At 41.7% G+C, this 13,221-nt stretch overlaps 1 protein-coding gene across 5 annotated transcripts in view; it reads left to right on the top strand.

The window, feature by feature from the left end:
* Positions 1 to 13,221, top strand: part of PHACTR2 (phosphatase and actin regulator 2) — a 262,236-nt gene that overhangs the window by 206,275 nt on the left and 42,740 nt on the right. For 3 of the 5 annotated variants that reach the window (XM_045066285.1, XM_045066286.1, XM_004752747.3), the window contains exons 5-7: positions 2,605 to 2,844; positions 6,990 to 7,524; positions 12,856 to 13,061. In XM_045066285.1, coding sequence (XP_044922220.1) covers positions 2,605 to 2,844; positions 6,990 to 7,524; positions 12,856 to 13,061 — 981 coding nt within the window. The remainder of the gene's footprint in view (positions 1 to 2,604; positions 2,845 to 6,989; positions 7,525 to 12,855; positions 13,062 to 13,221) is intronic. The other 2 variants (XM_045066288.1, XM_045066287.1) reach the window with 1 other exon arrangement.

Here is a 13,221-nt window from a genome sequence, read left to right as displayed (position 1 = left end):
GGGGACCAAATTTCATTCTTAGAAGCAGATATTTCCAAACTGAGATCTGAAGGAAACAAGGAGGTGGTCAGGTGAAGGAGAGGAACTGGGGCATAGGTGCTCTCCCAGCAAAGTGAGGGCCACGCGCGGCTCTCCGTTTATTTCTAAGTATTGACCTGATGGAAGGAGCCATCGTCTAGGAAACAGCTGTCCTCCAGACGTACTATTTTAAAGCATAGTATCTGTGTCAGCCCAGCATGATTAGACAGCCCTTCCTTAACCTTCTTTTGAGAAGATAATACTCATTGACGCCATCAGTTTATGTCCTATCTTCAGGTCATATGGTACTGAAAAATATAAAGACTTCATTCATTACCTCTCGGATACAAGGAGAGAGTTTGTTTTCTACCAGTGTAACCATGTTTTCTACCAGTGTGGTGGTGGTAACCATCAGCCAGTCTCATTCATTGAATAGACTCGTGTTTAAAGCCATGTGTCTAATGGGATGTGACATTTTTGACAAAAGGAATTTATAATTTAGTCAGAAGAGCATACTGTTGGCACACAGGGACACACACACCCACCTAGGGTTCTCCACAGAGTAGACATAAGTATTGGCTCTTTGGCAAACACACACACAGTGTTGGTAGAGGTCACAGAGGGTGGGGCTGTGGGTGGTCCTTGTCCACATACGCCAGGAGCTTGCATGCAGCATGTTTACTTTTCCTGTAGTTGGGATCGTCACTCCCAACTGTCATAGAGTGAACATGTCCTCCCTCCCAAGCCCAGAAACTGCATTCTTTGGGAGACAGCTTTAGAATTTGAAACCTTAGATAGAAAGAAGAAAGAGCTCAGTGAGAGGCCGGTGAGGACAGGCTAAGACCTGTGAGGGTTTGTAGCATGAAAGAAAATTGGGGTTCCCGGTGGTGCAGGTGTCTGATGGGTTCTCACCTTGGACAGTATCATCGGGCTTGATCTCTGTGTGTATGCAGTGTCTGATCTTACAGAGAGTCACAGAGAGAGGTATTTGCCCCGTGTCATAAAGACTGACAGATGAACATAGGTTTATATGTTTTATGGTAAAATGAAATGATTGATCTTTGGCATCAACTTCTATTGTTCTCTGACCTAATTGACATTTGTGACTCAGTGGCCTTCCAGTTCAGACCAGGGAGGTTAGGAGACTCACCACTTAGTTAAAAAGATACAGTATGTAACCAGAAACGTACACATCCAAAGTAGCCTCCAGTAAATACTGAACAAGCAACTCAGACCATAAATACCAGTAAGTTTAGGGGCAAAAGGGGACTGTGGTGGGCTTCATGGCTGGGGGAAAATAAGAGAAAAGCTTTATTGATTATGTATTATAACTTGGATCATTCTTGTGTTACTTATCTATGGGGATTGAGGGGATACAGTAAAAAAAGTATGGCAGTCTCACTTGAACTCACTACAGTGAGAACTGAAACAAAAGAAATACTAATAAAATGTAATGCATTCTGATATTCACACCCTTTCTGGCCATTCAGTAATGGGAGATTAGATCCATTGAGGTTTATTAGTCTTGTCTTAACACTGTCTGATTTTTTTTTTAATTGTGCTCCATTTTTAAAGAGATGCTGCTTAGCTCTTTGGACCAGAACTGTATTTTAATTTCGATCATCCACCATTAGAAACAATACAGATGTGAGTACATGAATGAACATTCAGTGTCTCTGCTTCCCATAACGAGAGACAGACTGTTTCTCCTCTAGTTAGGCAAAATCTTGTGAAAGGCTTCTGTTCTTCGGTATGAATTTTTTTTTATGAGTTTCAGCCCTTGTCTTTTCAAAATTATTACTTGTGTTTACATTGCAAAACCAGTATGGTATTTTGGGGAGTTCTGCACCCTTTGTACCTGGAGTTGTGACACTGTTTGAAAAGGTCAGAGGAAGTTTCTGGAAAACAGGAAGCTGCCCTTGTGCACTGTGAGAGCCTAAGAAAATTTTAATGGTAGAAAATAGTTTATTCATCAGTGCACTGTGCTTCCTGGAGAAGAGTCTACAGAATCTTCCTTAGCGTGAATATGATTGATTTTTGACCATAATTTGAGACAGCACTCAAATCCCTTTCCTGTTGGTGGGGTGTGAGTTCTCCTGAGAGAAAGTCCCTGCACCAAGGGTATGAAGGTAATGGAGTCCAATCACTGCTTCGCTGTCAGTCCTCCCAGTGTTATGCACAGTGCGCTGACCTGCTACTCTCAGTGCCCTTCAGTATTGTTAAGTTTAAATTCAGCACTCCTGCACAGGCCCGTATCCAGCAGCCACTGATTAATGGCTGGTGTCGGCCCCTGACGGTGGATATTGACACTCGTCCTCAAATAACTTCATCAAAGTAACTTGTGTGACCCTGTTTGATTGCAGGAATGATTTGTGTACCCTGATAATGCACCCAGTTTGGCTTTCAGCCTGTGAACATTTGATCCTCTGTGCCCCAGACTGTGCTCTCCCTGCTATGGCACACCACGCTGGTTCCGAAGGGCCAAGCAGCCATGTGTTTGTATCACTGTCGCCGTATGTCTTGCTCCTTCTATGTATATGGTGTGTGTCTGTATCAGTCTGCTTCTGTTCACTTTCTCATTTGTAGAGAACACTGAAAACCACTCTGAAACACCGGCAGCTCCTGTTCCATCTCCTCCAGCTCTTCCTAAGCCTAAACCCAAACCTAAGCCCAAAAAAACACCTGTGCCTCCAAAAGGGGCTGCCACCGGGGTCAGCCCCAAGGGTGACGAAGTGCCTCCTATTAAAAAAATTACCAAGGCGCCTGGTAAGCAGGCCCCCATCCCTCCACCCAAGCCAACGAGCCGAAACACGACCCGAGAGGCTGGTGAGTATGCTCCCCTGGGGGCTGGAGTCTAGGGTGTTTGGCTCTGGGGTAGGGCCCATTGCTTTTTCTACTAACGGTGGCCTTTTTGGTGTCTTAGAATGTAACACCAGTGGATTTCACTTGAGAATACCCAGAAGATTCCTCTGTTGTTGCCTCTACCGAGGGAAAGTCAACCAGTTGATTAGTTGACCTCATTATATTTGGGGTGAATAGACCTCTTTTATTCCAAGTATCCACTGTCTGTCTAAGAACCAGTAGAAGGCTTCAGGGTGTAGTGTGCCTGATGAATGCGATATGTGATCTGATATCACATTATTTACAATCGCCTGGCCTTCTGCCTATTTGAGTTTATGGGTGGCTCTTTGGCTTGGATTTTCCTCTAAAATATCTTAAGTTGCATATGAGAATATGACACATCATTGATAATTTTGCTGGATCTTAGTATCTTAAATCCTTCCGCATACATAGTTATTTCTCTACTGACAGATGTCAGAGGGTTCATACCACTCAGTCCAGCTCTACCCCTCCACTTTCTACTGGAATCACAGCTTTTTCATCCAGGTTGAAAGTCACATGCTTAATGTTCACTGTCCACCTCATCCCCAGACTCCCGTGTGTTATAATAAGGAATAACATCCTACAATGTAGTTAGCAAGTCATTATTGTATGTCCTGGGGGGGGGGGGTGTTTGAGTGACCTACAAATGACATGTAATATCTCTCCAGCTTTCCTTTCAAATCAGATATGCTTAATGCAGAGTGGAGCTCCCAGTTTTCTAGTCATGTGGCATAAAGAAGCCTACCATGTCGTCCAGCTGTAAAAAGACAATAATCAGAGTATACATGCTGAATGACTTTTTCCATTCACATTCCCCCCATGTTGTAGCAAACTATATTTTCTGCAAAATCAGTATCAAAATCAGTAACTTTCTTGCACATGACTACCAGGATATGCCTTCATGTTTATCTTTTCCCCTCCATCATTTATACCCATACTGTTCAGAAAATGGCTTACTCGATGGTATAGCAGACCGCCAAATACAAATAGATGTTTCTTTGCCTGTGCTCCTCTCTTTGGCCTTTGACCTCGAGTGTCTGGTATCTTCTAATAAGCTCTGAAATGAAATGTCTCAGAACACTGTGCTTGTAGTGCCCATGGGCCATCTCCTCAGGTACCAATGTCCCTGTGTCCATTTTTGTCGGTATTGCTGTGTTTCCCAGAATGCCTAGCAGACCTGAGGAGCAGTGCTTGAAGTGAGACAGGCAGTGATCCACTTCTTAAAGAAGAGCCCCAAACAATCACCCCATGCTTGGGCATTACACAGACTTGCTCACTTTGTCCTGCCCCATAGGGCAGTGGCTCACTATTGACTTGCTTTGGATTCTCTCACTTCTCTCAGAAGAAAGCTGGTGATTAATCCAGGGCAGGGGACAGCTTTCATGAGAGATTTTGAGTTATAGCCAGATGTTTTACTTGAAGGTTTATTTATGGGCCCACGATGTTCCTAGGAGAATTATACAGTCACATTTTTATCCGTTGTATTAAATAAGGCCCCGCTGGCTGATGGTGTGAATAACAGGGTCTCTCTTCTCAGGCTGTCCCAGATAAACAGGGGTTTCATTGAGCTATACCAACAAGCCTGATGTGCAAGAATCCTTTTATCAAATATTGATAGTACTCCTTCAGAATCCAGCTGATACTCCATTTGTAATCATTTAGAACTTTCTATGTTTTATTTGAATAATGTCCTTTGAGAAAAGTTACTTCAAAATGCAACTCGTGATTTTTAGTCAGATGTTTCAGTTCTAATTAAAGCTATCAGTTAGGATTCTTCTTCAGTTCCTCAGTTAATATAGACCCCCAGATAACCAGATGCCGGCTTAGCACATTCAGCTGCTTTGTGAGTGAAGTAAGGTCAAATCTCCTGTATTTTTTTTTCTTTCTCATTGTTACACACTGTGTTAACAACGGAAGTATTTAACTGAGGAGAGGTGGCTTTACTTTTTTAATCCTGGCATTAATTCAAGGTAGCTTAAGCAACATGGTTGATTTCAGCCAAGTCTTGTCATTTTAGAAGAAACTTAAAGAAGTGTGACTCCACCCCAACCATTTAAAAAATTTGTCTTTTTTTTCTCAAGTCGAGCTGAAGTTAACTTTGCTGTTAGAAAAGAAAGAATTGTCTTAAAAATATATATATATATAATCCACATTAACATACATATGGGCGTGTGAAAGGGATTCTGTTCAATTTACGTGCAAAAGTAATTGAATGTGTTTGGGCATCAAATCCTTAGATCTTTGTTGTGAAAAATAAATTTAGAATGGACTTAGATTGTAGAAGTTTGCTGAATACTCTTTTTTTTTTAAATTTTTTTTTTAAGATTTTATTTATTTATTTGTCAGTGATAGAGGGAGAGAGAGTGAGCGAGCATAGGCAGACAGAGAGGCAGGCAGAGGCAGAGGCAGAGGGAGAAGCAGGCTCCCTGCCAAGCAAGGAGCCCGATGTGGGACTCGATCCCAGGACACTGGGATCATGACCTGAGCCGAAGGCAGCTGCTTAACCAACTGAGCCACCCAGGCGTCCCTGCTGAATACTCTTGTCTTATTAGCAGATGAAGATTGTTAGCTTGAAAGAAGTAATATGAGCAGGCCCAGACTTGGGATAGTATGAATTCTAGTTGTGTGTATCTAAAATTATAAAACCCCAAAGCCATAAAGATATCCTTTAAGTCTGGATTTTGTCACCAAATGAGACTCACTCTTTTTTAGTATATCAGAGTTGATGAAGTCTTCTGTCTCATTGTCTATTCCTTTATTCATTCTTCACCTCTTGACCCTCCCCCAGCTGACTTCAGTAAAGGTAAGTTATCATAACGTGTGTTGTGGATTGGCTCCACCGTAATAACAAGGTACTTTTTTAGAGTTCTGTGGAGGATGGTTTAACCCCTTGTGAAAAAGAAGGAACGTACAACATTACAACAGAAAAAGCAATTAGGAGAAATTTATAAATCATACAGGTCATGAAACAGAAGACATTCTCACAGGAGTTTAAAGTTGTTTGCCAAAATGATGTAAAGAACAGTTGAGCTTTTTTTTTTTCCCCCTGAAAATAGTTTGGTTGAAGGCAGTCCTACCCAAAAGCAGGCAAATAGCTTCTAGTGGCCACAACCATTCTCTGACGAAGACTGTCTAGGAACAGAAGCGCTAATGAATATTGGCTTTGTGAGGGTGTTTGTCCCACAAGATCTGAGAATGACACTCTTGCCCTTCAAATTATTCCAATACTACCCATGTAGACATTTTCTGTAAAAAAATAATAATGATAACTTTTTCTGCCTTTTGATATTTGGTGGGTTTGGGTTTTTTAAATTTAAATTCAATTTAATGAACATGTAGTGTATTATTTTTTTCAGAGGTAGTTTAGTGATTCATCAGTCACATATCACACCCTGTTCGCATTACCTGAAGTGCCTTCCTTAATGCCCGTCACCCAGTTGCCTTTTGATATTTTGAAGGGGACTTGTCTTTCTGATGTGGCCATGTGTTTTCTTTCTGTCCCATCGCCACTGCAGGGGGAGGTATGGGCCGGCATGTCAAGCTTCTTTCTCTGGAGCCATGGGGATAACTGGTTTAGAACTGAGTTCCTTTGCCTTTGGTCCAGAAAGGAGCCACAGGGATATACCCTGGCCATTTGGAATATGCGCCACTCCATTCCCAAAAAGCATCATTGAACTTGTAGAATTTGTGATGAGCCCAACCTGCACTCTAACCAGACAGCTGCTGTCTATCCATTATACACGATGATGTCCTTTCTGCGGGGTACGCAGGGACCCATTCGGATGACCTGTAAGGCAAGCAGCTGAGGACTTCCCCTCGGCTGGTGCAGCCAGAAAAACTAGAGGGACTCCTCAGTCTCCATAGGAGAGAACTCTTGTCCCTTACAGTTTTGCCTTTATCATCATTGGCTCCCTCCTAGATTCCGGGTAGGGAGGAGGCAGAAAATAAAACCATTATCCTTATTAGCCTACTTCCTTTTATTTGACAAATGTTAACATTTTAAAGGGAGCATCATAATTGACAGTTGCAGCCCGTTTGTTTCTTTAAAAGGCTTCTTTGACTTTTAACGCAAAATCTCTCTGTTTTAGCTGGTTCCTCTCATTCAAAAAAAACAACTGGGTCCAAAGCATCAGCTTCACCATCTACTTCCTCCACCTCGTCTCGTCCCAAAGCTTCAAAGGAGACACTTTCTAGCAAAACAGGGACAGTGGGAATCACAAAGGGCAAGAAAAAAACTGGCAAGCAGCCAACCTCTCGACTGGCCTCGGATGCAACCACGTCTGGCATGTCCGACCTTAAAGGAGAACCTTCTGAGATGAGGGTGGAGAGTCTCAAACCTGAGCAGACTGTCCCCGGGACCGAGGAGCAGACCACAGGCAAATCTAAGTCTGCAGTCCCCCCACCTCCTGTGGCTCCACCACCTTCTCCCCCCGCCCCTCCTCTTCCTCGTGAGGAGCAGTGCACTGTTGCCTCAGACACTCCTGTTGTCCTGGTCAGTGATGGAACTGACCTGCCCATCCCTGCCTTAGACCCAAGTCAGCTTCTCTGGACCGAAGAGCCCACCAACAGAACCACTGTCTTCTCAGGCCCTGGCTTAAGTGTTAGCAGAGAAAATGCAAAATGGTGAGTCGGGGCATAAGCCCCATATTCGTCTGTATCCCCTGTGCAACCGGGTGCTAAAGATCACTAAACCACTCTATTGAAAATGAACCTACTTGGTTTTGTTTTACAATTTAACCTAGTGATTGTTAGGTAGGCACCGATATCATCCAGCCATTGGTTTTTCATAGCCTGCCCCAGGAATGTCATAGGCTACCGGAGAAGATGACATCAGTCCTACTGGCAGGTACCACTTCACATCTGTGGCTTTCGAGTAGATCAGAGCCTATTTCATCAATGTTCAGCAATCCCTTTTCTTTTCCCTGGACAGTTCCCTTTTCTTTCCTTACAGTGGTTATTTTACTTGTGTCCAGATGGGTCACCCGTTCCTGCCTACCTTCAATACAACAAGTCATTTAGCCTTTTCTTTCTCTAAGAAAATAAAGACCAGTAGGAAAGAACTCTCGGATTCCATCCCTCTCCTCCCAGCTTCAGAGGGGCCCCCTTTCTTGCTTCCTCAGTTCCCCACCCAACTCCAGTGTTACCTCCTCTCTGATGCATTTCAGCACTCATGCAGACAGAATTGGTTGTCGCATCTACTCTACACTGGCAGCCCCTTTTTTCCTCTCCATGGGACAGAGCTAAGCAGCATATCTGTTTGCCTCTGTATCCCCAGCAACCAGTACAGAATCTGGTATGCCATAAACATGATATCATGCATTTACCCCAGCCAGAAACCTGGGATTCATCCTCAGGGTTCTCATTCTTCTTCATTCTTGCAGCTAATCTCTCACAAAGGCCTATCCGTAAAGGCAAAAAAGACATACTAGCTCTTCTATCCCACAGATACAAAGGGAGGGCTGTCAGGGTATAGTAGACTTCTGGAGAAGTCTTAGGGTTCTTAAATCCAACCTTAAACCCAACCTTTTCTCTCCTGTTTCAAAGAATAAAACCAAAATTCACTCTTGTGATCATTTAATATTTTCTCTTAAAAAAATAAAAACAACTTTGTCATGTTAGACTTAAAAAATAGTATATTAATTAAGTTGACTTGGATCAAGAGATAACCATCGTTAATTATTCAGTTGCTGATAATAATCACCTTCATTTATTGAATAGTTATTTAATGTCAGGAACTGTCAGTTATCATTCACATAAGTCTTACGTGAAATATCTCTGTTTAATAGATGAGAAAACTGACACTGAGAGAGGGGAAATAGTTTGCCCTAGATTACCCATTTAGCAAGTAGCAAAGTCAGAATGCACGCTCAGAGCTGCATGGCAGATTCCATGCTCTAAGAAATTGTATGCATTTCCAAAGCACTTGCTTCTACTTCTGCAATTTCTTTCGTGTTCGTTTTTTGTTTTTTTGTTTTTGTTTTTGTTTTTATCATTTTGAGCACCATGGTTTGAAGGAAAGCCAAGGAAAGATAAATGTTAAATTATAAATTATTTTACTTACTTGACACATTAGTAATCAATATGGGAGAAGACATAGAAAGGAATGGCTCTGATGTCCTTAACACCTCCAGCACATAGCAAATGACTTCATTTAATTACACTGTGGTTTTCCAGCACTGCATTGAACTCCAACCTTCAGAACTCAAAAATCATTCTTTCAGGAAATATTTCCTGCTTGCCTTCTATGTGCAGGGCACTGTACTCAGCACCAAAGATACAGAAGTAAGCAAGATGGGACACCTGGCTGGCTCAGTCAGTTGAGCATCTGCCTTCGGCTCAGATCATGATTCTAGGGTCCTGGGATTGAGTCCCACATAAGGCTCCTTGCTCAGCAGGGAACCGTTTTTCTCCCTCTCCTTCTGCCTGCCTCTCCCCATGCTTGTGCTCTCTCTCTCTCTATCAAATAAATAAAATCTTTTTTAAAAAAGTAAGCGAGACCAAGATATTACAGTTAAATTAGTTTTTACCAAAATAATATCCAACCTGCTCAGGAAGTACAAATGTTTAAGACAGGTCTGAATAGATTGAATATATAGGTTTGTTATTTAGTATACGAAAGAACAAGATACAACAAGGTGATTCCTTAGATAGTCTTAGGCAGTGAGAGAGTGCATATCCCAGGGTGACTTGGTTCTGTCCAGCCTGCTTCCTCAGACTTATAGGAAAGGGACTTTACTGTGCAAAGCACTGCGCTGCACGAGGAGGGGGACTTAATGTCAGTCTCCAGCCCAAGTACACACAGGATTGTCAGACAAAAGAGGCGAGCGTCTGTTCCCTATTTCCATGGGAACTATGATCAGAGAGCAAGCTTAGGACATCATTAGACATCGAGGTATTTATATATAGATTTTCCTGTCACTCCAGATAAACATAATCCTTTCTTAGAAGAGGGCATTGAGATTTCCTTCTCTGTATGTTCTTCAAAGTTAAAATTTAAATTACAATTCATTCCACAGGAGTGGTTTGTTTGCTCTTGAGTTAATGAGCCTGGAATAAGTAGTCTCTCAAATTTTTTTTTTTTTCCAAATTCTTTCTTCCGTTTTTAAGTAGATATTTCAGTTAGAATTTCTAGCTCTTAGTCACTTGCTTTACTTAGAACTTTCCCTCAGTTATGTTTAGTGAACGAATGTGTGAAAATCCTGTCATCTTATGAAGAGGCTTCTGTTTGGAATACAAATATCAAAACTTTAAAGAAGATAAGTGGCTATGTGTAAAAATATCTTCCTCTATTCACACATTGCAGGGTAGTAACCGTGTGGTAGATTTTCTATTTATTGGCGGCTTCATTGGTATCATACAGGTCTGGGATAATTTAAGGCAGTCACTAAGCAGCCCATCTGGAGCCCATATCCAAAGGGAACTTGACTGTGTTTAGTTCATTTCCACGAACACTTGAGTTCGCTGTTTTGTCGAGTCTGCCCAACACATTTAGGGGGCAAAGGAGAGTCCAGTCATGAGTGGATAGACACAAATTTGGAGTATAATAATTTAATGCTAACTATCTATATAATATGATATGAATATAACTTACAATGTCAAGTATAAAATACAATATAACATTTAATAGGTAGAATAAGAGTCGTAAGTCTGGGTTCTACACTGGACTTGATACCTTGTTTTGGGCAACACACCCCTGGTCTTCTCAAGTTCTGTGAACTGTAACTTACCCAACCCCTTATACTGTAGAACAGATTAAGTCTGTAAATGTAGGCAGAAGTCTTTGAAAACTACAAAACATTATAAAATACAGATGATGCCATTAAAATAATGATAGATATCATAATAAATTAGTGAGCAGTGACAGAAATAAATACCAAGGTTCAGCCCTGAAGTTTCTCTTGTTCTGCTCTTCAGAATGTATTATTAATTGCTACATCTAGTAAATGTGCTGTGGTCACCCACAGTACCAGGCTGGCTAAACAAGGATGGCCTCCAGTGGCAATCAACTAAAAATCCGGACCATGGAAATCATGGTTCTCACACTGTGGAAACAGTATGGTGGTTCCTCAAAATATTAAACCTAGAATTACCATGGGACCCAGCTAGAATTACCATGGGACCCAGCAATTCTCCTTCTGTGTTATATAGCCGAAAAAATTAAATGTAGGTCCTTGAATAGATAAGTGTACACCAATGTCCTTAGCAGCAGTATTACAACAACCGAAAGGTAGAAGCAGCCCAAATGTTCATCAACTAATGAGTAGATAAACAAAATGCAGCATATGACATGATGGGATATTATTCAGCCTTAAAAGAAATTCTGATGATGTCTGCTAAAGCATGGATGAACCTGGAAGACATGTTGGTAAAGTAAGTCAGACACAAAAGGTCAGATGTTGCATAATTTTGCTTCTGTAAAACACCTAAAATAGCAAAATTCATAGAGACGGAAAGTAAAATGGTAGTTTCCAGGGGCTAGGGGATGCGAACAGGGAGGTATTATTTAATGGGTCAGTCTCAGTTTGGGAAGATGAGAAGGCTCTAGAGATGGACGGTGGTGATGGTTGTACAATCGTGTAAATGTTCTGCCACTGGACTGTATGATATAAAATGGTCAAAATGGCAAATTTTATGCTGTGCGTATTTTACTTAGTAAAAATAAATATAATGTGCCGTGCATAGTTTCCCCTTTGAAAACAAGAATTTTGGCTGTTGGATTTTTCTAATAAGTGCAAATTTTTTAGAGTGCTTGGACCAATAACCGCAAAGTACAGTTTTTCAGTACTTCAGGTTCTGATGTTTACCTGTTTTTACTACTCAAAGAACTGTTTTTTGGTTTTTCAAGTTCATGGCAACAGCAAGCACATGGTTTGCACAAAACGGTGTTTCAGAAGTGTGATGTCCAAATTTGGATGCTTCTATTTATATCAGAAGACAATTTGGGGATTTTCTGAATCTTAAAATGAATATTACATTGTTTTTTATATGCTAGGTTTTCGATATGTTTTCAGTGACATTTTTTCTTATTCTGGTCTGTGAAAACTGGCGGGCTTTGTCTATTTATAGAAACTTTAAGCCAGAGACTCTTACCAAGCTAACTGATAGAAAATTATTGCATCCGTTCACATCACCTGTCTTGTAAAGAGTACACTTAACTTCGCCCTTTTCCATATCACGTTACTAATATATTCCTGTGAGAGGCATTTTTACAAATGGAGAAACTAAAACACAGAGATGATACATGATTTTTTGACTTGACACACTGGCTGTGATGGAAAATAGGATTAATTCATATATCAGCTAAAGAAGGTGTGTCTTTCTGTCACTCCTCTTCTAGGTGTTGGGCTGCAAATCACTATGAATCCCCCTTGTCAAGGAGCTTTGAGGGCTGAGATGGCAGACAAGTGAATGGTGGTCGAGGTGCAGTGTGCTAAGTGCTCATCGGGTTGTCTTCAGGTCACCTTAAAGTCCGGGTGGTGGGGCAAGGATCTAGATGGAAGGCCAGTGAAAGATTCCTGAAGAAGCTATGACTTTCGCTGAGGCTTGAAGGATAAGTAGGAGTTACAGGTACAGAATAAGGATAGACCAAGTCAAATATTCAGAAACTTCTAGTCCACTGTTCTTTCCACTGAGGCCCCATGGTTATGGAAAAATCAATTTGCAAAATATAGTTTTACCATATTCATGTACTAAATCATGTATCAATATCAGACATCATCTAGCCATTCCTTTTCATTTTGTAGATGAAGAATCTGAAACCTTGAGAATGAAGTCCTGCAGTAGTCCTCTTCCATTTCACTGTCCCTAGCTGTCTATGTTTGCTTTCTCCTTTCACCAGCTTGAAAGATGCTCCTGAAACTAGAGCTCCCTCTCATGGTGTTGGTGTTGTCCCAGAGGGCTGCTCTGAGCTTCACACACCCCCCCCACCCCCCTGTGTTGTTGTGCCTTTAACAGTTTTACAACCAAAGATGAGCCGGGAAAGGTAGCCCCTCCGCTGCTGACTCCTGGGCTGTTGGGAGAATCTTCAGAATCCTTCAGTGCCCCTGAGGACGAAGGCCAAAGGGAGTACCAGACCAATGACTCAGACTCTGATGGGCCTGTCTTGTACACTGATGACGACGATGATGAAGAGGATGAGGACGAGGACGGCAGTGGAGAAAGTAAGACTTTTTTCCAGAGGTGGGGAGGAAAGTGGATGATGGACAGAAGCAGGTGCGTTTTGTAATGACAAAAGCCATCAGTGATCAGATAGCTGATGTTTTCTTTCCCCTCATCATATTCTTTTCTCGAATTAGAAATGTGTGTCCTAAAGTTTAGCTT

The sequence above is a fragment of the Mustela putorius genome, unplaced genomic scaffold (genome assembly GCF_011764305.1).
Source record: "Mustela putorius furo isolate JIRA1106 unplaced genomic scaffold, ASM1176430v1.1 tig00003863_pilon_pilon_pilon, whole genome shotgun sequence".
Taxonomy (NCBI): domain Eukaryota; kingdom Metazoa; phylum Chordata; class Mammalia; order Carnivora; family Mustelidae; genus Mustela; species Mustela putorius.
This window is presented reverse-complemented; position numbering and strand designations above follow the sequence as displayed.